General features: G+C 42.2%; 1 protein-coding gene across 25 annotated transcripts in view; it reads right to left on the bottom strand.

The window, feature by feature from the left end:
* The window catches only part of ABLIM1 (actin binding LIM protein 1), a 290205-nt gene that overhangs the window by 45181 nt on the left and 217275 nt on the right, over positions 1-27749 (bottom strand). For all 25 annotated transcript variants that reach the window (XR_011493660.1, XR_011493689.1, XR_011493684.1 and 22 more), the window contains 2 exons: positions 4918-5005; positions 1732-1790 (listed from right to left, as the gene is read on the bottom strand). Coding sequence is in view for 1 of the 25 variants with exons in the window: in XM_044750337.2 (XP_044606272.1) it covers positions 1732-1790; positions 4918-5005 (147 nt within the window). In the remaining 24 variants the exon portion in view is untranslated. The remainder of the gene's footprint in view (positions 1-1731; positions 1791-4917; positions 5006-27749) is intronic.

Raw genomic sequence — 27749 nt, 5'->3', positions numbered from 1 at the left:
AAGAGCTTTGGAATTCTCTAGAAAGCTTTTACTAAAGGAACGAAAAACAATAGCTCCTCTTGACCAGAATGAGTGGAAGTATTTCACTAGTTGTTTTCATAAGCTTATCCAGAGAGTTCCATCAAGATGTGATCAAGAGTGTTGATTTTTTTAAAAAAAATCATTTTAGTAACACGATCTGCGAACTCAAGCAATCCTTACAGAGAAAAGACACACATTCCACGCAGTCTGGCCTCATTAGCATTCCTCCTTTTGTCTACCAAAAGACTTCATCAGGGATGAAGGAAAAATGATAATTCAAAAAACTAAAAGTACCACTGTAGAGATAGTGCAAACCACTATCTACTTGGGTGGTTTCTGGGCAGCATCCCCTAGCTGTGTTGTGAATTTTACATTCTTATGATAAAAGTGACAATAAGTACTATCTTTAATGTCCCACTATTTTATAAAGATAACCCATTTCCAAAGCATCTATGGTTCCTCAAAAATCCCAGAGTCTGGCCCTCAGACACAAGTGACTGTTCTAGTGTGGGCCTGCCTGGTCGATGGACTTGATGGTTATATTCACACATGCTCAAGTTGAAGATGCATGTCGGAACAGAGACCAAAACCATTCTGATATCGGCATATAAATTCCTTTTAAGTTTGTCTTGTCCTTACTCAATTATTCTGAGAAAAAGTAGTTTTTCCTCCACTTAAAGCATGCTGTACCGGGTTTATATACATGGCTCCGTAGGCCTGCTCGTGGCAGACTGAGAAGAAATGATACCATACTCCAGAGTCTGGCCTCCAATATAAATTCAGGCCATTCTTTTCCCTGAGACACCAAGTGGAGTACAGTCCAACTCCAGTTTTTCCAAGGGTACCACTGTGTTAGTTAAACGGAGAGACTGTGGACTGGAATCCAGTCTGATTATTGCTCTGAAAAATACTTCACAGCCCAGGTCAAAAACTGGGCCATCTGAACAGAATACGGATTATGATAATGACCTTACATCTGTGCATAGCCCTTTGCTTCTGAAAGAGACAAAATATTGTCATCTGGAGGTCTTCTGAGACTTGACTAAGACCAGGAGAAAGCTTTAGAAGTTATAGATAAAAGGATTTATCCTTTTGTTCATGTGCTCCATGTTCTAGGATAGTTACTAAAACATTTTGATGCTACCTAAGAGTTAAGTTACAAAACCATCCAGGGCTCTTGTCCACCTTGACACATCTGGGATCATCATTATTTCCCCCAAAGGTTTTATCTGACAAACCATCAGCTTTTGGAGATGGAGGCCACTCAGTGAATTCGGATTTGAGAGGTCAGTAAAATGTACCAAGAGTGGAGCAGTGAATGCAGAGTTTGGGTTGGAGTGGTTACAGAATAAGTACAAAAAAAAAGGTCTGGTAAGGAGGTCACTAGATGTTGGATCTAGAACTTGATGAATCATTTTTTCACATCTGTATGATTTGACTTTTCCCTTGATTGCTTTCCTAAGGACCCGACTAGTGAGGCAAGGCTTACTTTGTCTAACACAAGCATTTGGAAACAAAACCCACAATCAAAGGGAACCTCCTTTCCTGGACAAATGGTTTTTCAATGGCTTTTCAATGGACAATGGCTTTTTTTGGTCTGCTATAGAGAAAAAAAGTAATTTCACCCAAACTCCAGTCCCAAGAATTTGTGACTATAAAATATAGGGCCCGCAAATGCACGAGGCCTCACAGCTCTAATTACTTCCTTACCCGCAGCTTTTCCTCAGTCTTAGTAGATTGCTTACAGTCGGGATGCCAAACGGTGGAACCTGGCAAGACATAAAGCACCACTCAGAGTAAAGGAACTGGAAAGAAGGCATAGTTCTATTAGACAGAACTTTGAGAATGGTTCATATCCCTCTTTCCCCATAACAGGGAGTGTTAGAGCCCTATGGCCAAGTGAATTACAACAACTCCAAATTCTGCGTGAGTTTTCCTCATCCAGTCTGAGCTTGTTCTTTAAAGGTCATTATTGTAGACCACAGAGACCACTAACTGGGCACAAGGGTATTTTGACGCAAGAGATATTTAGTTCTTGACTGGGTGTGTATTTTTTTTTTTAAACCATATTATTATCCTTTAGAAGTAATGTCTGTGTGCTTACTACAAGCTGCATGTAACTTCAGAAATATGGGCCACACGCCATGTTTATATAACATCAAAACAAATAAGCAATTTAGATGAGGGAAATAAAGTCAAACCGGGCAGTCTACATCGAAAAGCAAAACTCTCTGAATTCTTCTGTAGATCCAATTTTACACACAGTCATCTACACAGACAGGGGAAGTCAAGCCAATCAGTAGAAAGGCTGAAAATTATATTACAAATCCCAGTTTCCTTTAACTTCCAACCTTTTAATTAACAACAACAAAAAAGTCTCCACTTTTAAACTGGTGAAGTTACTACTTAAGTGTCATTTTCCACTCCAAGGTCAATGGCCCTCTTTCTCAGAGTATGAAGCCCTTTCACAGACAGAACCGATGTCAGGAAACTCAGCAAAGTACTTACATCCAATAGAAAACTCTTATCTTGTGAGAATGCAAGCCTGCCTCTACTATTTTGAGTGTGTAGATACATAACATATGTCATTTATACGATTGGGGAGAAGACCTATACATAAGTCCCAAGTTCACAAAAGGGTATGTTCGAATGTGGGGATGGGCAGGCAAGCTTGAGGGAGCACTCAGAAAGACTTAAGCAAATCAAGTTACTAAGTTGAAAGCAGGGAGTAAATATATAAATTTAACAAGAATCTCAGTATGAATATTAGACTTTCTCCATTTTATTGTTGAAATCTTCACCTCTTCCAGCAGCAATCTGTGTGGACTTGAAAAGTCACCAAATTAAAATAACTCGAATTATTTTACACCACTGAGCTAAAATAACACTAAATTAATGACTCAGAAAATACATTTTATATCAGAATAATATTTTAATCCCTATTTAACAATCCTTTCTATCTCGCTTAACCCAGGTCCAAAAAAAAAAGAAAATCAAACAAACAACCATCAGGCAGACACACAGTCTCTTCAGCACTAACATTTACTCGGAGGCTGGCTACAAAGCACAGGAAATCCTCTTAACGTGCAGGGCCAAGGGGTCAGGGGCCGGGCCCGGGAGCAGCGTTCTCTGTGAAGGCTCCATTGAGCGGGAGTCCTTGGCCAGAACACCAGGTTTGTACACAGTGTCACATTGTTCTCCAGAGGTCAGACACCCAAAGAATGTGACTCAGAGGGAACATCAGATGTTGAGGAAGATGAAGCTGCTCATTCTTCAAGGATGTGCTGAGAGGGCAGGCAAAGAGGACCAAAGCCCAACTCTAGAAGAGATTTATAGCAATGCTGGAATTCTGCACGGAGCCCATCTTAACAGACAGTTGTTTATTTGTAGTACGAATGTGCTGTATTGGTGCCCAGCTTGAAATCACTCTCTCTATTCAGCTTCCAGAACCATGTGAACGTGCAGAGCTACAGCCAGAGCCTTTGAATCTCTGTTCCCAGCAGACGTAGGGTTGACGTGCGCTCCTGTGTCTTTGTGTTTGAGTGCTATAATTAACACACTCAAATCTAAAACAAAGCCTGGAGACCAAATGAAGAATAAATCGGCTCCATGCTGAAAATGCAAAATGACACCTGCCTATCGCTACTGCAGATTCACAGCCTATCCTTCGGGAAATGTGTCACATAAAGCCCACATGAGACCATAGATTCAGATGCTTGTCACTTGCCTTTATGGGGTCCTTTAAAATTCAGTGGATTTTTTTAATCTTAATTTTTCAGAGTGATCATTCCAAAGCTAAAGGATGTTTGGGTTGTCAATTTCTCACACAGATAGCCTTTTTTAGGGGAGAGTAGCTGAAGCTTTGCTTTAATATTCAAGAATCATTTCTGTAGACTTTTCTTAGTTGCATAAAAACAAAACTGAGAGCAAAGCAAACCATTCATTAAAACTACACATAGTGTTACGTGCAAAGAGAAACGAAGACACAATGCGCAAAGGCAGATGAGACCCAGTAATTACCGAAACTGAACGAGCAAAAGCTCTTACGGTTCTTGCTAATTTTACTGATAAGCCCTTGTCTATTTAATGACTCTTTTCCCAGCTAAAAATAGTAAACCGCTTGCACAGATGGTGCTGTTTGACTGGAAGAGAATCTTCCCCTAAAGCTCTCTGAGAGGCTCCAGAATTTTAGAGGAGACAAAAACTAAACATAGTTGTACACTGGGTAAATTTCTCAAAATCATTTTCATTAAAGAAAAATCTAATGGCCTTCTGGTAATGGATACTTCATTGGCTCCAGAGACTTCTCAATTTCTCTTTCAGGGACTTTGGGTGTGTTTGCTCTCACTCTTTCAATATGAGAGCTATGTCATCTTCATGGGATGAAGTACGTCCGTGATACAATTCACCAAATATGAGATTTTCTTCTTCCTGAAAGCCTGGATAAGAGCAGCTGAGAGACCTAAATAAAACCTTTCTTGCAGCATAGTGAAATGAGAAAAGACAAGTAGCCATACAATAAGTTGCACATCTAGAAATGCATTCTCCCTTTTGATCTTTTGTTTCCCAAACACATTCCCGGGGAGGGTTGGGAGGAGGTATTGCTAATTTTCACTCTTGCTTTACATCTAAAGCATCAACATCCAGTCCTATTCATTCATTCCAGAAGCAGCACAGTTCATTCGTTAGCCTCAGGGGCTCACTGCCAGCATGTCATGTCAATTGCTCAGCTGATTAATATTAACTGATGAGGTCACTTTTGGCCACGTTCATTTTGGATCTGGGTAGCCTCACAGCTAATGAAATGCCTCCTCCTCTAAAAACAGTCAAGCAAACATAGCAAGGTTTTCCTTCCCCAGCTAGGGAGAACTTATTGGATTCTTGAGACCATCTTACCTTGAAGATACATTTCCTCTCCTTCTGTGAACATCTGGTTGCATCTGCTGCATCGTGCACAGCTGGGGTGGTAATGTTTGTCACCTGCCTGCAAGAGAAGAGGTGGGGAATATTTAGTCTACTCCTGGTCACCGTTCTCGGCCCCTTTTCTGGACTTGGGGATTTGCAGGAAAAGAGAAGAAGCTGAGGCAGGAAAAATAATTGTCCAATTGACCAAACTTTCTACACCAACAGCCCTAGAAGCTGACGCCAACCCACTGGAACTGGGAGGGGCTCAAAGACCAGCTATTCGTGCCTGCTGGGATGGGGCTGCCATGCTCCTAGGGTTTCTGGCTTCCCTTTCTCTCTTGCCTTGGGCTCTCCTGGATGGTTGCCAATCACACCATGTTCCTGAGGTGGGTCCACTCCATCTCCCAAAATCCCCACCTCATAACATCCGAATTGATGTTGGAAGCTAATGTCAGTTTGTACTAAAGCAATAAAAAGAAAAGATCCTATTTAGCAGGTTCTTGCTTTCTTAGCTAAAGAGTCTGAAAATAATGAAATCTACCCAGCATACATCAAGACGAGAAAAACCATAGTAAAAGACACCGTCCACTTCTTTTATCTCAGAAGGAGCTCAAGTTCTCTTCCATGCTGCTTATAACAATCTTTTGCCAAAGTCTTATGTTAATTGTTTTCTGAAGAAGGCATTTTATTGAGGTGGCTCTGCATTATTCATGGGCATTTCACATCCCTAAATATGACAGATGCCATCACAGCAGGTGTTGACTTCCCCACAGCAAAATGTTACCGGACACAGGGACAATTCTCTAGACAGGTGCCAAGTCACACTGAGTCACACTCCAAATACATGCCTGACGAAATGAAATCCTTTTGTTTATAGCTTAGCAAAAACTCTCACCACCTAAAAATTATCAAATGTACTCTGCAATTAAATCAACCGTGAAAACATTTCTTCAGCATTAACCATGTGCAAGGCAGTGCTGAGAGTCCAGAGTTAAAAGTGGCTGCATTTTGTACCTACGTAAAATCTCACCAGGAAATCAGAGGTCGTATAGTGAATCCTTTCTCACACCTTCCTGTGGAAACTACAAAAGCCACTTAACAAGCAGAGTGTGAGACGGTGGTCAGCTACTCAAGATAATCAAGTAGAAAAAAATTGAAGTTATTTAAAAGTAGAAGCCAGGAATGAAATCTTTCCAGTGGTGTCTGCCAGAAAATTCCAGAAGTGGAAATCTTGTTCTTGTCCACACAGTATTTTTTATTTATTTTTTTCCCAGGGGGTGATGGGAGAGTAGAAAATGTTAACACAAAGTAGCTCCTTTCCTTAGGCCATCTGGGGTCCAATGTGAGGAAAAGCAGGAAGAGAAAAGATATTACTCAGTTCTAGGGGCTGGCCCTGTGGTGTAGTGTTAAGTCTGGTGCTCTCCGCTTTGGTGGCCTGGGTTCACAGGTTCAGATCTCGGGTGTAGACCAACACCACTTGTCAAAGCCATGCTTAGGCGGTGACCCACATGCAAAGTAGCGGAAGACTGGCACAGATGTTAGCTCAGGGCTAATCTTCCTCAAGCAAAAAAAGAGGAAGCTTGGCAATGGATTTTAGCTCAGAGCTAATCTTTCTTGCCAAAAAAAGAAAAAAAAATTATTACTCAGTTCTAAGCCACATTTGCTCAGCTGGGATGTCAACGCTGGGAGGTCTCAGGCAGTTGAGATAATCTCTGGATTCTCAAGGAAAATGTAAGGGAAAGAATGAAGGCCCCTTGGTAGGAATCTTGTGTAGTCTATAGTGAAAACCAAACTCCTCAGTAAGCTAGGAATAGAAAGAAATTTCTTCAGATTGATAAAGTATAACTACCACATTTAGTGGTGCAACATTAGAGGCATTCTCATTAGAAATGGGAACAAGATGATGTACATTTTCACTAATGTTTTTCCACATTGTTTTAGTCCTAGCCGATGTGATGTCAAGAAAAAAAATAAGCATGAAGGTCACTAATAAAAGAGTTCAATCAACTAGCCAGATAAAAAATTAACATACAAAACCCAATAGTTTTCCTATTCACTAGCAATACAAATTTAGTCAGTGTAATGGGAAAACAGGACCCCATTTGTAATAGCAACAAATAAACTTCTCAATGCAAGGTCTACACAAGGAAAACTACAGAACTTAACTGATGGACATAAAAGACTTAGTAACATGCACTGCTTTTGGATGAGAAAACTAAATATTGTAATTTATCTAACATGAGCCTATTAATGCAATGCATTCCCAATCAAAATATTCACAGCTGTTTCCTCTATAGACCTTGACAAGCTGATTCTATAAGTTCCCATGGAAGAAAAAGATGCACAAAAATACAAAGACATTTTTTTAAAAAGAGAGAAGCAATGAGGGGGGATTGTCCCTTCTCAATATAAAAATTTATTCCAAGGCTAAAGTAATTAGAGTGCTTTAATATTGATGCACGAATAGAAAATAAATCAGTGGAACAGAAGAGAAGAAACAGTTGCCCAGCCATCCACACAGGAATAGAATTCAGTTTTGATAAAGGTGGCATTTGAAATGAGTTGAAAAAATGGATTATTCCATTAACAATGAAGATGACGGGTTCTCCACTTAGGGAAAGGCACAGTCTAGACTCCTAAGTCATAACCTACACAAAAACGAATTCTAGAGAGTTACAAAGCTAAATACAGAAACAAAATTATAGAAATATTAGAAAGACACATAGGACACTATTTTTAATAAACTTTGGGTAGGAAGGCTTTCTTAAGCAAGGCAAAACCTAGAAACAGTAAGGACAAATATTGACTGTGCAGAAAAAATAAAAATCTCTAGACATAAAACAAAGTTAAAAGAGAAGTAACAGGAAGAAAATATTTGCATGCATTTCAGACAAAAGATTATTATCCAGAATATATAAAGAGCATCTATAATGAAAAATAAATGGCAATGTGGGCAAAAGGCAATTTCTAGAGGACATGTAGATAACCCAAAAAATAAAGAATTAGCTCAACTCCACTAGAAATCAGGGAAACACAATTTAGAAAAAAATATTTCTGTTCATCAAATTGCCAAAGATAAAAAGAAGACTAGTGTGAGGAAAGAGGCATTCTCACAGTGTTGGTGAGCAAAATTCTGTTTTTTGGAAGGCACCTTTGGCAGTATTTATTGATGAGGAAGCTGAGGGTTGGAGAGGTTTAGTAACTTGTCCATGGGCACACAGCTAGGAATGGTGGGGCTAGGATGCAAACCCAGGCAGTCTGGCTCTGGAATATGTGTTCTTAACTAGAATCATAACTAATAACCATATAGTACTCCACTGCGATAACTACCTCACAGTGATGTTATTAGGGTGAATGACCAAGTGACACTTTGGAAATGGTGTGACAGACTGCATACGATAATGATAGGAATAACAACACAGTAACTCTGCATAGAGATGGTTCCTGGGCCATTCACAAAAAGAAGGCTTGTTAGTGCGGTTTGGGATGCTGTCCCAAGGACAGGCACAGGAGAGTAACTGTGTTATATGAACTGTCACACCAGATGGGTGGACGATACATCAAGGTCCCATTGGCAGGGATTTGCTCTAAAAATTAGCAAAAACACTGCTAAGAAACAGTATCATCATAATGCCAGGGACATCAGTCTTAACCCATGCGCTTGCTTCATCCCACGATGCCGAACATGTCAAGAAACTCAGTGAGCCAGAATCAAAGGGCAGTTTCACTGCCATTCAAAAGCTTTTCTGTTTTTGTCGCAGTGCAGGCCTGGGGAGCCACAGAGTCAGGTGCTCAAGGATAAGGGAGCTCCTCCTTTGCATGTATGGGCAACCCCCTCTCTGTTTCACTTCTTCTTACACTGGTACCCATGACGGTTCCCAGATCAGCTTTGTGCACAGGACCAGAAAAAAGTACCAGAGCTGAACACAGACACAGGGTCATATGCAAACTAACCCCCCCAAAAACGGATGTAGTTGAATCAAAATCATTTAAATTGGGTCATTTTTAGAAGAAGGAAAAGTATTTCAGATCATGAACAAAATGAAAGTCTAAATAGTACCCATATAAGAACAGATGATAAATATATAATTCATTGTGGAGAGGGGGCTACTGATACAGACTTTAAAGCACAGTGGGCTTTGCTGTGACAGGTGATCCCATGAACAGTGGGTACCAGGTACCTGGCCCCAGGCCCAAACCCTGCAACTTGGCTCTGCCTGAGTCTGGAAGGCCAGATGTATTGCCAGGGCTCACCAGAGCTCTGTTGTCAATATTCTCCAACCATCTTTGTGCTCTGCTATTTAAAAAATTACAACCTTATTTTCTTCATTTTCATATATTCAAAATGCACATGTTAAAAGCCCACATTCTGGCTGGCATTAAAATCCACAGACAATAAACAATTTGCTTTTTTAGCTGAGTTCTGAACTCCTTGTGGATCTGGGGTGCCCCAGGAAAGGGCTATAATATTTGGCATCAGGAGATTTGGCTGTCATTCCTCAATTTCTTATTCATGGGACCTCAATTACGTCACTACTTACCCTCTCCAAGCCCCAGGCCCCTCATCTGTAAAAAGCGAAGGCTGGACTAGACAATTTTTTTTTTTTTTTAAGATTTTATTTTTTCCTTTTTCTCCCCAAAGCCCCGCAGTACATAGTTGTATATCCTTAGTTGTGGGTCCTTCTAGTTGTGGCATATGGGACGCTGCCTCAGCGTGGTTTGATGAGCAGTGCCATGTCCGCGCCCAGGATTCGAACCAACGAAACACTGGGCTGCCTGCAGCGGAGTGCGCGCGAACTTGGCCACGGGGCCAGCCCCAGGGACTAGACAATTTTGAGTCCCATTCAGCTGTAAAATTCTGATTCTGTGTGAAATCCCCTATCTCCACAAGCTGACACAGCAGTGTGAACAGAAAAGCAATCTGGATAGAGAGAGGAAACTCTTGGTGGCAGGAAATGGAATTTAATCGAAGACCCCACAGTGTTTGATACCCAGGAGGGACTCTGCTGCCCTGACTGAGCCCTGTGCCTACTCTAGTAGACCCCTGGGAGGAAAGAAAGAGAACTGTCATTACGCCTCATCCTTGGACAGATCATCTGCTTAGCTCCTGGACAGCTAACTGTCCTTTTTAGTTTCTCTTTCCCTCCTTTCTCTTGGAGCGCTCTACACCTGACTCGAGCCCAGGAGATGTGGAAAACAGCCCTGAGGTCAACCTTCAGCCATTTATAACTTATGCCCTACCTACTTCCAAAAAGGCCTTGCAGATGCTTATCAGAGAAGGCCATGATCAACTGGGCAATTGGATAACAACCTTAGAGGAAAAGAAAAATCAAAAGATTTCAAACTCAGGCAAACATGTTTGTTGAGATCTGAGTTTCATAGTAGATGAAGACAAAAGGGAAAATGGGCCACAAAAGTCTCACTGTGTGAAAAAATGGCCACACACAATTGTCCCCAGAGGGGCAAGGGTTCCCGATTCTAAATTAGTAACAGTCATCGTGGGCTGAACTTCCATAGTGTCTGTGCCAGGCATTGTACCAAGGACTTCAAGTGACTGGTCTTACACCGTCCCTGAGGTAGGTGCTATTTTATAGTTTCGTATTGCAAAGAAAGTAAACAATTTACCCAAAGCCCCCAGTGCTTGCAAACAGTAGAGCTGGCTTTGAGTCCAGGTGCCTGACTCCAGGCCTACCCTGCTACACTGCCTCGAACAGCACCAACGGAATTCTCATAGAGGGAGCTCAGCTCTGGACCAGAAAAAGATCTTCCACACTCATTTTGCTGATGTTTGGAAACGTTCAAGTAGTTGTGTCTTATATAGACCCTTGAGAAAAACTAAGGCTGTAGCACTGAAAGAAAATTGAATGAAGTCATTTCCACAGGGGAAGTTCAACTATCAACATCTAGGTTTGCAGTTTTCTTAAAGATCTGACTTGATTCAGAGATGGTGCTTGGAATACCCAAAGGAACAAACAAATTGCTTTCCTGTGCCCGTGACTCTTGCAAACAGCTCCGGTGGGTGGTGATTTCTGACTAAGGATATACAAACGCCTGGAAGTTAGTGAGCTGGCCTAGACCAGGAGTTTTCTAACTTTACTGTGAGCATCCAAGAGCCTTTTAAAAATGGGTTCAGTGGCCCTAAGGTGGGGCCCAGAAATCAGCTTCTTTGTTTATTTTATAAGTGCTGAAATGAGACTACGCAGATCATCATGAACTGGGGAAACACCGACCAAATCCCAAACCTGACGGTAGATGAGAAAACCAAAGGGAGTAACAAGGATGTGTTGCTTACACGGCAGGTGCATGGGTGGGAAGGAAGAGGCAGAATCACTCAAGTTCCTGTTTGACTCCTGCAGAAAGACAGGGCAGGGGCTGACTCAGCCTTCTTTGCTTTTGCCGTTTTTTTCCCTTGCAGTGGGAGAGGTTTCCAGTGCGGCTGGACTGGCTTGATCTCTAAGCTGGACACTCCCCTGTTTCAGGAGGCTTTTTTTCCCCTGATGCAACGTCCTGAACGGGCAGGATAATGAGGGTGTGCCTTGGCCCAAAGTTTGTATCCTGGGCAAAGGTGAATAAACCAGTCTGCTCAGGCAGCTTTCACAAAGCCCAGAGGGTCTATACAAGTCTGTGCAAAGCCAGCCTGCATGGATGAGAGCATCCTGCAGCCCCACCGCCTCACCAGCTACAACCCCTGCTCCGAACACATGTGCTCTGTCAATGGGTAGGGTGATAGCTTGTCAAGATGCACAAAATAATGCAGAGAGAAATACATCATTGCCTTCCAATATTCTGGTTTCCTTTGACCAGCTACTCAAAACAGAAAAGATAGCACCAACTCCCTTCTTTTTTTCTTTAAAATTATTTTACTGAAGTCATATTGGCTTATAACATTGTGTAATTTCAGGTGTACATTATTATTTATCAGTTTCTGTATAGACTGCATATTGCACCCCTAATAGTCTAGTTTTTACCCATCACCATACATATGCTCCCCTTTACTCCTTTTGCCCTCCTCTACACCCCCTTCCCCTCTGGTAACCACTAATCTGTTCTCCTTATCCATGTGTCTGTTTATCTTCCACATATGAGTGAAATCACATGGTGTTTGTCTTTCTCTGTGTGGCTTATTTTGCTTAACATAATACCCTCCAAATCCATGTATGTCATCACAAATGGGATGATTTTATCTTTTTTATGGCTGAGTAGTATTCCATCATATATATATATATATATATATATGCCACATTTTCTTTATCCATTCATCAGTGATGGGCACTTCCAACTCCCTTCTTTTAACGGGGGGTAAAGAATGAAAAAAGTGGCAACATCCCAGCATAAATATATAGTGGCTTTTTGCAGATGGTTATTGCTTTCCCATCTCCTTCCAAAGAATTAAGTGCAAAAACTTTAAAGCAGTCTTTGCAATTTAACAGTGCTTTATAAAAGTTATCTGTAAACATGTGTATTCCTAAAGTACCTAACCAGTCTCTTTAAATTGAGCTATAGATTCAATGCAACCTCTACTGAAATCCCAGCCAGGCTGTTGTAGAAATTAACAAGCTGATCCTAAAATGAATATGGCAATGCAAGGGACCTAGGAGAGTCAAAAATTTTTGAAAAAGGAGAACAGGATAAAGTTGGAGGACTTAAACTACCTGATTTCAAAACTTACTATAAAGCTACAAGTATTCAAGACAGCATGGTATTGGCATTGGAATAGACACATAGGTCCATGGAACAGAAGAGACAGCTCCAAATAAACCCACATATTTGTTGTCAGTTGATTTTTAATAAAGTGCCAAGGCAATTTGATGGGGAAGGGATAGTCTTTCCAACAAATGATGATGGGACAATTGGATAAACATAGCCAACCAAACCCTACCTCACACCATACACAAAATTTAACTTAAAATGGATCACAGCGCTAAACATAAAAGCTAAAAATATAAGACCTCTAGACAAAAACATCACAGAAAATATTTGTGACTTTTGTTTAGGCAAAGATTTCTCAGACATTATACAACAGCATAATCCATAAAAGAAAAAATTGCTAAATTAAATGTCAAGACACCATTAAGAAAATAGAAAGACCTGCCAAAGACTGGAAGAAATTTCTGTACATCATAAGCACCTTACAAATCTTATCCCATCTGACCCTCCTGGCAACACTGTGAGGTAGGCATTATGTCCATTTAACACATGAGGAAATCAAAGCTTAGGGAGATCGAGGAATTGCCCTAGGTTACCCATGTAGCAAGGGATGGAGCCGTGACCTGAACTCAGGTCTGTTCAACTCCAGACTGTGCTCAGACCATTGGGTCCTACAGTCTTCTTCTGCAGCTCAGTCAATGAGGGGAGGCGCCAGCTGAGGTCTGCCCTGGCAGAGCAGATCTCCTATGACTTGATGGTATCATCTTTCAATTTCCTTCTTTTTTTTTTTTTTTTAAGAATACAATCAAAAGTTTATTGTACAAAATTAAGGCCTTCAAAATTTACAGTTTGCTTAGGTTAAAAAAGACTAGATAATTTTTAAGTCCTTAAAACAAAAACAAACAAAAATTTTACTTTCACTATCCCGTCCCCAATTATTAAGATGGTGTGATGAAACGTTACGAAAAACAAAAAAACTATAAATAACACCAAGTCCTTTAAACACAACTATCTCAAACGTTTCTTGACCTAGGCGATCTTCATGGTATGGGGCAGCGTGACCCTAAATCCTCGTAAAGTACCCTGGCACCTCCAGCCTGCGTGTCATTTTCGAATTCAACAACAGCAACGTTGTCTCTCCCAGGTACCGAATGTACTTCCTTGAAACCAGGAACTGACTACATCACATGGATAACATCATCTCATTCATCTCTTTCGGTAAGTTATTAAGGAATACAACATAGTTGAGAGGGTAATGGGGGACCTGAGGGTTTGGGGTTGAATGTCTCTGGGTGTTTGCTGATTTGGTATTTCCTGACCAGCTGTTTTGTTTGTGGTTGTTGCAGTCTATTCCACAGATTGGCTTTTTTCCTTTCTTTGTCACCAAAACTGCCATGCATTTTACATATTATATCAGATTGTTCTCCCTTACAAGGTAGGTAGAAAGCCTTGAATATACTTCTTTTTTTTCCTTCTTTGGAGTAGGAAAGAGGTATGCCTTTATTTTTTTCTCTTAAGTAAACTTCTTTATTGAAGTATAACATACACCAAGATAAAATGCACAAATCGTTAAGTGTACAGCTCAATGAATTTTCATAAATGCAACACATCCTGTAACCAGAACCCGAATCAAGAAACAGAAGATTCCCTGCACCCAGAAGCCCCCTCAGGCCTTTTCCCAGTCACCATGCCTTCTAATCACTATGCTGGCTTCTGCCTCCACAGGCCAGCGTTACCTGTTTTGGAAGTTCACATACACGGAAGCAAATATGTCTGGCTTCTTTTACCCGACACTGTGAGAATTATTCATGACGCTGCGTGTGCCTGCGCTTCACTTCATCTCAGGATTGCACAGTATTCCTTTGGGTAATTATACTATATTTTATTTATCCACTTCTACCCTTGACAGGCGTTTTGGTCGTTTTAAACTATTGGCTGTTTTGAACAGTGTCGCTGCGAAAATTCTCGCCCCCGTCTTTTGGTGAATCATGTAACATTTCAGTTGAACACATACACAGGAGTAGATGGTATATAGCAAGGTCATTGGGTACATTTATGTTCTGATTCAGCAGCTACTGCCAAACAGTTGTCCAAAGTGGTTTCGGCCTTTTATTACGATTTTAATCCGAGAGGAATTGAAGGAATTAAATAAGAAGAATCAAATTAACAGCGCTTTGCCAAATGGATTCCCAAAGTGTTTTTCTAACCTCTGTGAAGTGAATGATCCTTTTTTTAATAAAATGGGCTCTAAGTAAAAGCTCTGTAGTTTAATCCCATCAGGTATCCATTATTTCAGGACCTCCAGAGTGTCACTGAGCAATTTCAATCCTTTCATCCTCGTCCTTCTGTTGGTAGTATCCTTTGAACTGACAGGGAGATGTAGATGGAATGCAAATAGCCCTCATATTTAATTCCTAAACTGACTCAAGATCAGCAGGCAGGAGCTGGCATTGCCAGGATCACTCTGCATACGTCTTTCCATGAAGCCTCAAAAGTGGCTTTTTCTAGTCAGGGCCAAGGCTCACTGGAGATTTGGAAGGTTGAGGAGTTGAGCGGCTACTAAAAGATCTAATTTTTCCTCTCATGATTGAGTTTAAACATTTCTTATCAAGTATTTTTATTGTTAATAATACCCTTTGCATTTGTTCTGTAGTTGAACATTCAGAAAGCATGTTCACATTTAATCCACCCAAAGCTTCCTGGGTGGATCCTATTATTTTTGTACCTATTTACGGACAAAGAAAAGTCTTCAAAGTTACAGAGCTAGTGTTCAAATCTGGGTTGTTTTTTTTTAATTAAGTCCATTCTCCCCTGTCCCCAAACCCTGCTCCATGTCAAGAGTCAGAAAGACAAGAAATTACTTTGGTAGCTTGGATAGTTTAAAAATAATAAGCGTTCTTTGTCTCCTTCTTCCATAGATTATCATAAGGGAGTACAGAAGCTAACCATCCAGGCAAGAGCCGATGGATCTTTGTAAGGCTATCCTTTGCATAATAGCAACTCACTCACGGTGATGCTAATTTGAAATTTTCAACAAGAAAAGGGGCCTGGTTATTAGGATCTCTCTAAGAGGGGGTCAATTAGCTCATTTTAGACATGTTATTAGGCTGCCCCAGTTTCTGTACGTGCAATGTCAGAAATGGTAAAAAGGTGCATGTTTGAGAAATCGGTTAGGTTGAACCCTGAAAGGAACTTTCAGAATGACTGGATACATGGGGACCTGACTGTTTTGTTCCCCTGACCCTCTGTATATTCTGAAAAGACTTTTATGGTATATAATGTTAAAAGGATATGAAAGTCTTGGTTCTGTCTAGCTCACAAGATTAGCTTGCTGTCTGGGTAAAAGAAATGTTAATTATTTATAAATTCACTTTGAGTAATATGACATGGGGAGATGAACTAGGTTGCAAAACACCAGATGACTCTAGGCCATTTTCTGTCCAAAGACTTATACTCTGAAAGGAATTTTAAAGGGGTTTCTTCAGGAGGTTGGACCTAAGAGGGAGAGACTCTCAGAATCCAATAGAACATTACTGTGAACATTGAGCAGGACATCAAGTCAGCTGCTGCTCTGCACGTGGTAAAAACGATCAGCATAGTTCCAGGGAAGGAACAATGAGAAACTCATCCTGTTTCTGGCTTAACACAACCTGCTTGCCAAACTCAGACACCACCCTACAGTTGAGGTCAAAGGTTTTACATCCTTTCCTTTCTTAACCCCAAAAGATAAATATTTGCCTTCAAGTTCAACACTCTTGAAACCTAATCCCAATGGAATAATTTTTGTCTCTTGTGCAAGGACAAACACAAGTTTTCTTATTACTCATGATGTCATTCTTGGTCTCCCTTCCAACAAAGAGCATGTTGGAATCAGGAATGTATAATAACAGCAATCCAGAGGGTCTCTTCCACGCCAGCTGCTCCAAGAGAATCAATGATCAATACGCATGTCCTGGTGGCCAAATGGCAAAATTAAACGCATGGGGGGCAGGGGGAGGAATATGGCAATACCAGATTATGGGACAAGTCCCCTTTGTTAATATCTTCATAATGACTTTGTAACTTGTAGGAAACACGCAGAAGACAGGTTTTGCAAATTAAAAATATTTCAGCTTGTTATATAGTATATAGCAAATTTGTTATCCCAATTCAGTGAGATTCCAGTTTGTCAACTGCTTCTCTTCACCAAGTTGCTACCTCTAAAGTATATTCCAGTTCTGTGATTTCCATCCTCCTCCAGAAATTACAAACATTTCCCCATCCCACCCAACTCTTTTTTCTTCCTCAGTATTTCTACCCTAAAATGACTCTCAAAGGACTTCATGGGAGCTGGATAAGACACAGAGTCTTGTACGTAGCCCGTGCCTCTCTCTGGAGTCTTGGGTGACCCCTTACAAGTTATTTTCCCTGAAACCATTGCTCTGAGTTATCAACTCTTTTACAGATGGTTCGGCTCTGGGCTGCCTACAGAACACTATCAGACTAAAAATATTTTTCCTTCCCCAGGGTTAGAGGAGCCTTCAGGGTGGGAACCAACACTGGAGCAGTCAGAAAAACACAGCTTGCTTTTACAAACATCCTTGTCTGATTTCCTCTCCCATTGTGGCTGGACTTCACCCCCTTTAACAAACAACTACGCCCTCCACCCCAGGGTCTACAGAGCCCAGACTCTGTTGTTTCACTGCGAGCGGCAGGGAGGGGTGCTCTAGCCGTCAATGAGTATCAGTTCTAATTGTCAGTAGGAAGAAAAAACAGTGAAAAGTAAATTCTAAGAAGGAGGGGAGATATATGAAAGAATTCAGGACTCCCAGGTTTGGCAATATCCCAAATCAGAGCCCATTTAAGGCAAGGCTCTTGCCTTTGGGTGACAACCAAAGCATTTCTGTACCCTACAAAGAAACAGATACATGAATTCACATTCCAGACCCCTGCCCTGGGTCCTCTGGATTCCTCTGGAAGTGCAGGCCTCAGGGACTGGAGTCAGGAGAAGTGGGGAGGGCTCTGCAGTGGGCGCCCTGCCAGCTGCACCTGCCACACCTCCCACCAGTCACAGTCAGGCAAAAGGGGGACCTGTCAGAGGGGAACTTCTGACCCTGCCATGGCTGGACACTGGGACCCAGATGACAGCCAAGCCATATACACCTGACTTTGTGAACTCTGAGTTCCATTTTGTGCAGTCATGTAGCTCTGTACCGTCAGAGTGTTAGAGTCGGCCACCAGAGCTGACGTCAAGCCAGAATTTTGCCTCAGGGCAGCAAACCGGCCTGAGTTCTAAGGTAAAGGCATTCAGGTACTCCTTAGCGAAGCCCACCGAACTTCGTCAAAGCCAGCTCCTCTGATGACAGACAGACAGACAGGAAAAGCCCAGCTTCCCACGTAAAGTAGCCGCTCTGCTAAGAAATGCTGGTGGTGCCCCTTGGTCAGTCCTCTCTCCCCACTGCTCAGCAGCCTGCCTCAGAGGCCCTTTACTGAGCTGAGGACACTGAAAGCCCAGGTTAGTTTTCATTAACTACCACATGGATCCCAATACTCTCTGGATAAGTCTTTAATGTCAGCCCATTGCCTACTGACAAAAGCTGAACTTCCTAACCCTGGCCTTCAACAACCTCCACAATCTGCTCTCGACCTACTTGTGCAGCTTTAAAAAATTATAGGGCCCCCTTGAGAGAGGGTGGAGCAGGTCTGGGGAAGGGCTTGGGCCTCAGCACCTTTATAAAGCTCCCCAAGTGATTCCCAGGGGCAGCCCAGGTTGAGAACTTCTAGACTACAACGAGCCTTCGCCAGCTCTCCAGACTTACGCATTCCCTTCGTTCTGCATCTATTTCTTGACTATACACTTTAGATACATTGATATAAAGTAGGCACCATTAATCTAATGCAATAAATTATATTATAACTGCTGGTTGCTTAACAGGTTTTCTCACTAGACTTAACTTCTCAGAAGCAAGGACGTTGTCTTAGCCATTTTTGTATTTCCAGAGTCCAACAGGTATTAAGCACGTATTAGGTATCTTTGGTAAAAACAGTCCATTTTGCATAATAAAATATCAAGGCTCCAAGCTTGGCTCAAATGCTGCCTTCTCTAGGGAACTTTTCTTATCAATCTCAGCCAGACGTGATTCCTCGCTCCTCTGCACTCTTACAGCATTTATTTATTCCACTCATGCAGTGCCTTGAGCTGTAGATATTTATGTGTCTTATGACTCCCACTAATTTTTAAGTTCCATTAAGACAGGCACTGCGTCTTTTATAATTGTATATTATAACTGTAATTATACACTCAGCTAGCATAGTACAAGCACAAAATGTTAAATTCTTGTATAAAGAATTATACAAACTAGTAGACCAAAAATATGCTATGTAAGTATAGTGCTGAGAAAAATTATAGTGCTTCAGAAATACGGCAGAATAAATTTTTGAGAGTGAGCTATATCGGTGAAGCCACGTTAGGATTTTATTCTATTCTAAGCTATGTTTTCCTTCAAAAATTATTTTTACACCTCCCTCACCTCTTTCTAAAATAGTCTTATTTCTTGAAATTTTTCTCTTCATGCATTTCCTGGCAAAGGGTAATTCTAGTTCTTTCAGTATGCAACAAACAGGTCACGTCCAGAAAATACTCCCGACTCTCAGCAGAAAAACCAACTGTCTATATTCTACAATATTCCCTTCCAGCTGTTTGGAGCATTATAAAGTTTAAGGGCCTTCCTCTCCTGTTGGACCAAGCAGTTCTCCCTCTGCCACTGTCTCAAACTTGAACACAGTTATCAATAAACTATCTCAGGTGGACAGATGCTCTCTCAGCATCTTTCTGGAGCAGAAAGCCTGGTCCAGGCAATCCCCATCCAAGACAAGTCAGTTGCCTTCTGTCCAATTAAGACAGTAAAGCTGCTCACACTTCCTTGCTGCAGGCCAGCCATGATGAGCACAAGATGACTCGCATGAATCATGGGTGGAGGGGATACTTATTCCAAAAGTAATGAGTCTATTAAATAGGCAGGAGGCTGAACAAAATGCTGTTTTCTCCTGTGCGTAAAGAGGGCCAGAATTAATGATCTGGGGAAAGAAATGTGTTACAACCCAATGCAAAGCACACTTGCTGAATATCTAGTATATACTAATGTCATGCTGCATCCTATAGGGGCCAGAGGCCTGTCTGCATGAGGCCAAAAGCCTTTAGGCAGGAGCCTTATTCATCTTTGCATCCTCAGTTTGTTCAAATAGTAAGTTTTCAGTAAACATCCATTGAATGAAAGACTCGGCCTTTGCATCAAGAAGAAGGGACAGTGGTTAATTATGATTCAAGGGGTCAGAGAAGACTTCATGGAAAAAGGACCTGTAAATCAAGATTAGAAAGAGAACAGAATCTCCCTTTCATTACTCTATGTACCAAAACTCAAGAATTTTTTCCCTATTACTTACATTATAGTCAGAAGATATCCATCTGTACTACTCCATGCACCCTCCCTTTCCCCAGAAACCCCAGAAAACCAGACATTTCTTTACCTAAAGCTACTTTTCCATATAATTTCCATGTACAATGCTCAGGTGAAAGTTCATGTCTTATCTCTTGCACATTTAAATGATAAATGTGATGAATTTAGAAAACAAAAAGAGGCGATAGAAAGAGAAGAGAGAAGGATATTGGTTCTTCATTGCAGAAAAGCAGGTATCTTCGGAGAAAAATGTCCCTACCATGCAATATAATGGCTCAGAACAGGAAGAAATTAGCTTTATTTCAGTAACAGCCAGTATTCTACCACCTCTTAAATCAAGCAAAAATAATTATCACACACACACATACAAAACCCACTGGCAGGCAATATCCGACAGTAATGATTTCACACTCAATTTATCCTGAGCTGGTTTACACCACATCACAGCAATTCCATCAGGTCAACATGCTTCAGTTCACCCCTTCCCCACCTTAGCAAATAACCAACAATAAAAGTCCAACTCAGCCTATAGCACTAATGTGCTTAGAGTCAATGTGAATTTAAAGTCCCTCACTAATTCTGGTGGCTGGTGAGAGCAAAGGGTGTCTCTCATTAACCAGGAATGAAAGAACCGCTAAATGGGTTCTTAGCACTTCCTATCTTTTCCAGAGCTCATAGATATAAGCAATCAATTTTTTCATGAAGGGTGATGAATTCAATGCTACTGAGAAATAGATCCTTCACCAAGAGACAGCAAGGATTAGTGCCCTGGCAGAGTCTACTTAGCTACTGAGATGTGCCAAGTTTGGGTCCTATTACAAATTTCCAAGACAGAGAGACTCTTAAAAATGTCATCACAAGCCTGAAAAGTTTTGAAATGATGCCATCTCTCAAGTGATTATACTCAAGGAGTCACTATGTCTACCTTTAAGCTGAATGGGCATCTCTTCTTGGATTATCTACAGATTAGTTATCTCAGGTGGCTTTCTCTAGGCTGCTCACAGTGGACCCAGAGAATAAAGTTATTTTTCCTTTTTTTTTTTTTAAAGATTGGCACCTGAGCTAACAACTGTGGCCAGACCTTTTTTTTTTTTCCTGCTTTATCTCTTCCAATCCCCCCAGTACAAAGTTGTATATCTTAGTTGCAGGTCCCTCTAGCTGTGGCATGTGGGACGCCACTTCAACGTGACCTGACGAGCAGTGCCATATCCCCACCCAGGATTCGAACTGGCGAAACCCTGGGCCGCCGCAGCGGAGCGTGCGAACTTAACCACTTGGCCACAGGGCTGGCCCCTAAAGTTATGTTCCAATATTAGCTAGAGGCAAGCACAATTAAGAAGTGGAATGAGCACTCTGAGTTGTGAGCTGTTTTGATAATATATGCAGTCATTCCCTTGAATTAATTTTCATAGTTGAAATGGAACAGCACTTTTTCCAGCAGTGAGCGCATGAAAACGCACACAAAAAGGCATTCGAAGTACAGGAAACAGGCTTCCTTCAGGCCCTTTAGCAGAGTTTAAAACTGCTTCTACACTAGTGTGATCCCGTTTCAAAGCTTTAGTTTGAAAACTAAAATAAGAGGCAAAAAGCACCTGTCGTTGATATCTACCATCAAGGCGTCCTTGGGGATTAAAGATTAAATTACTAATCTCTATGCGCTTTCTGCCTGAATGCAAATACACCGACCTTTCAGACAAATCAAAACTCTAATAACACGCCTGAGGACATTGCTCAGAACCTGAAAGTGGGTTAGTCCAGGTAAATGTGCAGCGGATGGAAAAGAACAAACCCAGGCACCAGATCACATGAACAGCAAGTCAAGACAAATAACAAGTCAAGACAAGGGTCATTTAAAAGTAATGTGTGGCAGTGGCTACACCAAGCTCACAGATCCCCCAGAGACCATGTCAAGGCTACCATGCTCTTTTGGCGAGCCTCATCCTCCCCCAGCTCCAGACATGGGAGCTGCCATTCTCTCCAGGACCTGCCTCTAGCCACAGAGAATGGTCCAGGCTGGACAGGTGAACGCATTGCAATGGGCTCTTCCCCAGGACTTCCTAATGTGAGCAGAGGAGAGAAGAGCCTTTTCTGCTGAGGTTGAGAAGCTCTGATCTGCTGCAGCTGTCCTTCTCAGGCAGGGAGAGCGGGTTTGTGAGCACGAGTGCCACACAGAGACAGGCCAACGGAGCTGAGAGCACGCTGATGGCATCTGAGGCCCTGGCTTCAGTCACTCCTGTCCCCTGCAGCAGCTTGGTGATGTCAGTCCCTGTCTGCTTCAGCTGGTGTTATGGGTTGAACTGTGTCCCCTAAAAAGATACGTTGAAGTTCTAACTCCCAGCACCTCAGGGTGTGACCTTATTTGGAAATAGGGTTGTTGCAGATGTAATTAGTTAAAATGGGGAGACACTGGAGTATGTACATCCTTAATCCAGTATGACTGACGTCCTCATAAGATAAGGAAAGGGAGACTGCCAAGTGACAAGGAGGCAGAGATTGGAGTGACACTGCCACAAGCCAAGGACTGCCTGGAGCCTCCGGAAGTTGGAAAAGGCAAGAAGGATCCTTCCCTAGAAGGCTCAGAGAGAGCCCGGCCCTGCCCACACCCTGAGTTCAGACCTCTAGCCTCCAGAACTGTGAGAGAATAAATGTCTTCTATTTTAAAGCCACTCACTTTGTAGGACTTTGTTACGGCAGCCCAAGGACACTAACGCAGCTGGTGTGAGGTGAGATTCTGTTACTTGTGACCAAGAGTGCTGTCTCAGAATCTGAAGTGGGCAGGCCTCATTCCTCAATTTAAAAAATTAAAACCTTTTTTGTATCCAAGTGTCTTGTGCAACATAAATAAGAGCTGCTTCCTCAAACTATTAAAAACAGGTCACAAACTCAGTCACAAACTATTAAAAACAGATCACATACTCAGCCTCAGTCCTTTATTTTTGCATTAATACAACTTTCTCCTGAGAAATTATACAAATAGATGGTGTTGCCTATCCGAGCCTCACACTGGATTCAGTGAAACCTTGAAACTCAACAATCAGTGCTGGTTCATTTCAGGGAAAGGCTGCCATTCACTGGCACCAACGGAAGGAAAAACTCCTGGGGATTACCAAAGAAAGTTTTCCTTCTGCTTCCTTTTCAATTAAAGTATCAGATATGCAAACACTTTTCTCATTAGCCTCTTTCTTTGCTGAACTTGGTAAGAAAATTCCTAGAAGTCTTGCAGTTCTGGCTGCTGCTTCTCTGCAACTGATATCTTAGACTTGCAAATGACTATAGCAGATGCCATTCCTGGGATTTCCAAGGTTCTCCTCAAAGAGCAGGGCTGTGGATTATGACAAGAAGGAGGCTCTTGCTCCTTTCCTCACAAACAGGAGGAAAAGCCTCAGAAGGAAGAACACTCTGATTTTCAGACAGAGGACAATGGACTGAATTGAATTGTGGCCCCCACAAGATATGCCCATCTAGAACCAAAGAATGTACCTTTGTCTGGAATAAGGGTCTTTGCAGATGTAATTAAGGATCTTGAGAGGAGGTCATCCTGGATTAGGGTGTTCCTTAAATCCAATGACATGTCCTTTTAAGAAGAGACAAGGGAAACAGATCCACACACAGAGAGGAGGGCCGTGTAAAGATGGAGGTAAAGATCGGAGTGATGCGTCCACAAGCCAAGGAAGGCCCAGGACTGCCAGTAACCACCAGAAGTGAGGACAGAGGTAGGAGACAGGTTCCCCATCAGAGCCTCCAGGAGGAGCCAGCCCCGCTGAAACTTTGACTTCAGAAGTCTGGCCCCAGAACTATGAGAAAATAAACTTCAGTTGTTTTAAGCCACCGAGTTTGTGGTACTTTGTCACAGCAGCCCCGTGAAACTAACACGGGGCATCTCTGAAAGCACAGACTTTAAAGGGTGAGCACAGCGTGTGGTGTGGGTCTACCTTGCTTACCGCAACCCACATGCCACAGCATTACGGAGAACCTGGAATTTTCACAGAAATCTCTTCAAACACGAGGTTAACCTTAAAATTTGCTCTGAATCCTTCGTTGCCATGCAAAACCATTTATTAACTCACCACATGTCCACAGCGCTGGGCTGGGAGCAAGCTAGGCTGAAGCAATCCCCCCTTTGGAAGGCTAACATGGAGTGCCACCAAGACATACAGGGCAATGGGAAGCAAACGAGACATCGTCTTTGACATCAGCCAGCAATTACTTACATACATAGTTATTCTTTTGTATTTGGCATGATTTCTTGGTGGAAGGTAAAGAACGAGGCCATGATGTGGCCATTAAAAAAAAAGTCATAAATCTAAAAGCACCGACACTGAGTCACTGCCAAGTGAAGAAAGAGAAACTGTAGAACAATATGCACAATATGGTCTTGTTTGTATAAAAAAGAATATATACCCTCCCACATGTATCTGTGCATAAGAAACAGGAGAAAAGCAAGATACAGAACACCACATTCTGGATGACAAAATTTATGTGACTAAACTCCATGTTTACAAACATTTCTGTGGATGCCAGGGAAAATATAGACTGGACTCTCACAATAACCACTTCTGCAGAGTGGGGTTGAGGAGTGAATGGAGGATGTTTACTTTTACCTTCTACCAGGGTTGGCAAACTGCAGCCCATGGGCCAAATCTGGCCCGCAACCTGCCTTTGTAAATAAAGCTTTATTGGAACACAGCCATGTCCATTCATTTGCATCTATCCATGGCTGCTCTGGCCCTCCAACAGCAGAGCTGAGTCGCTGAGACAGAGACAGTTTGATCCATGACGCTGGAAATATTTATTATTTGGCCCCTTACAGAAAGAGTTTGCTGCCTTCGACCTTGAATGTTTCTATACTGTGCATTTAGTTGTTTATTCACATATTTATTTACAGTGAGCACATATTACTTGGTAAAGAAAACTTTTAAAGATTTTATTTTTTTCCTTTTTCTCCCCAAAGCCCCCTGGTACATAGTTGTATATTCTTCGTTGTGGGTCCTTCCAGTTGTGGCATGTGGGACGCTGCCTCAGCGTGGTTTGATGAGCAGTGCCATGTCCACGCCCAGGATTCGAACCAACGAAATACTGGGCTGCCTGCAGCGGAGTGTGCGAACTTAACTACACGGCCACGGGGCCAGCCCCAGAAAACTTTTAGAAGTTGTCTGCTTGGACTTTGGGAAGGGACCTCTGGGCAATTATCAGCAATCTTCCAGGAGGCAGGCAGGAACTCAGGAGTTTTTAGGATGAGAAGAAAGGCTCTAATGGCCTGGGAAAGGGAAGGTGTTCCAAAACAGAGAGAGTATGAAAAAAAAGGTTTGAGCAAAAACTTCTCAAATATCCACTGAATGCCTACAGAGAAATCCACTCAATTCCCTAGCACCTTGCTTCCACGTAACGGCTTTAAGATTCCAAAGGCCTTTTGGAGATACCTGGGTTTTGTTTTTTTTGGACAATGAGCAGAGAAGTAGCTGAAGGCGGCAGCCTTGGGGGTTGGGAGGGGTGGAGCACTGAACTGCTCTGAGGTCTACTTTTGGCTCTCTCACCAACGGACTGTGCCTTCTTGTGTTTTCTGGGTCTCAGTGTCCTCAACTTTAAGATGGTCAGACTAGATTAAATCTATGAAACTTTTCTGCCATGATATTTCAAGGAGTCTAGAGCAGCAATTACTTTAATACATATAAACAGGTAGAAAAGAGATGTTTCTGGTTGGTGCAAGGCCAGGTCTGGGAACCAGCCAACGAGTCGCAGCCCATGTGGTTGTGAGTTCAGATTAGACAAGGCACCAATTAACAAATGGCTCTGGGCTAGAAGTGGCATGAGAGAACTATTAATCAGCCATACATTCCTTTCCAATACTCTCAATGCACAGCAGTTACATTGTAAATCACGAGACAGGTTTATTAGTGAGTCCATCCAAGGCCACAATGCCCTTGCAGAAGCTGTGTTAAAAAGTCAGAGTCCTTCCAACCTTGCTCAGGCATGGTCAAAGGGACAATAAGTGGCTGTGATCTTTGTGATGGACAGAGAAGCCAGATGACACTTTGGGTCTCACTCACAGATTCCTCACAGAAGCCACAACTGAGCACTTCTCGGCAGTGCTACCTCAATGCTGGAAGGCCTTTTGAGTTCTCTCACATTCATAAATAGCATGTAGGCAGCACCTTCTTGCTTATCATCCCTTCCACTGAGGAAAATGGGAACCAGCTGGGTTGGCCCTAAAGCTGGGTGAAACTTGGTTATGTGCCCAGAAAAGCTTTGACAGACCAGCCTGACAAGGCTACAAACTCTGCCCTGTTGTCATCAGGACTTGTCTTGTGCTGGAAAATTCAAGATGTCAGACAATGAGAGACCTGCACCTGACAGGCCAGCACAGGCTGCTCAGCTCCCACCCAAAGACTCCACTGCAGAGGGCACAGCACAGGTGCGGGAACCTCTGCACGAGAATAGTCAACCATTTCCACCTCGACTTTATGTAAAGACAGCAGTTTTCTCATCTTAGAACAGGCTCAGAGAATTACATTTAGATGGCAGCAAAGGCTTCTGATCTTGGCTTTCTGCTTCAGCAATGGGACATCCTGGGGCCAACCAAACTCACAAAGCCTGGTGTCAAGGAGAGGCAGCTGATTAGAACCACCGGGTTATGTCAAAAACACAGAAGAAATGCTGACACTTTCAAAATTTTAAAGATTTTTCCAAGTCTTTCCCACTCGAAATTTCTACCTCCGGCTGCTATGGTGTTGTTCTCAGTGTAAGATTTATGTGTTCTAAGAAAAATCAATGTAATGCTGGGAGCTGAAGAAAGAAAAACTGATTCCTAGGGCCGCTTGGGTTAAAGCACAGACCGTGAGTCAACAGCAGCTGAACCTTTTACTAATAGAGTGGCTTACATAAGAAATACGAGAGTTGAAGCAATCAATTAAGCCCTGTCAGTGAAAAAAGGTGACTTAAGACACAGCAGCTAGTTGTCCTTAGAGATAAACTCATAAACTCATATTTATAATATTTATATAATATTATAGATATTGTAAATAATATTTATAAGCTCAAATAATAAAGAAGAGAGGGAGAAGGTGAGATCTTAGGTTTCACTCATTTGGCAAAAGTCTGTGGCAGGCCTGTGAGTCAGGTACCAGATATCTGAAGAGGAGCAGAAAAAGACCACAGAAAATGGGCGTTGAGGTCAGATGTCTTGGATTCCAATCCTGGCCCTGACAGTAATCATCTGTGTGCCTTTGGGCAGCTGCTCTGAGCCTCAGTTTCCTTATTTGCAAAACAAAGAGAGAGGTTTATAAAGTGCTGTGGAGGTAAGACTAACAACAAGTACAACCATAATCACCCTTTATTAGATGCTCCCGCCCTCAGGAAGCTTCCCCAGCAGAGGTGTGGCTGAGGCGTAAGCAAGTGACTACAACAGGATGAGTCTGTTGGTGTAATGCACCAAGTGAGGTGGGTGTGGGGAGAAAACTGTCCAAGCCTACAGTGCTGGGGGTTCAGGGAGGCATCACAGAAGAGGAGCACTTAGTTTGACTTAGAGAGGAGGAGTTTACTAAGCAGGCGGCCCACCCTTCCTTTCCCTCTCCTTCCCTTCCCATTCATCCATTCATTTATCCATCCACACATCCATTTATTGAGCACCGCCCTTCTGTCAGATAATGTTTTAGGTCCTGGAGATACGATAGCACCTGTCAGGAAGTTTACATTCTAGCATCGGATGACAGACAATAGACATGTATACAAACAGAAGAATTT

Source organism: Equus asinus, chromosome 2, assembly GCF_041296235.1.
Source record: "Equus asinus isolate D_3611 breed Donkey chromosome 2, EquAss-T2T_v2, whole genome shotgun sequence".
Taxonomy (NCBI): domain Eukaryota; kingdom Metazoa; phylum Chordata; class Mammalia; order Perissodactyla; family Equidae; genus Equus; species Equus asinus.
This window is presented reverse-complemented; position numbering and strand designations above follow the sequence as displayed.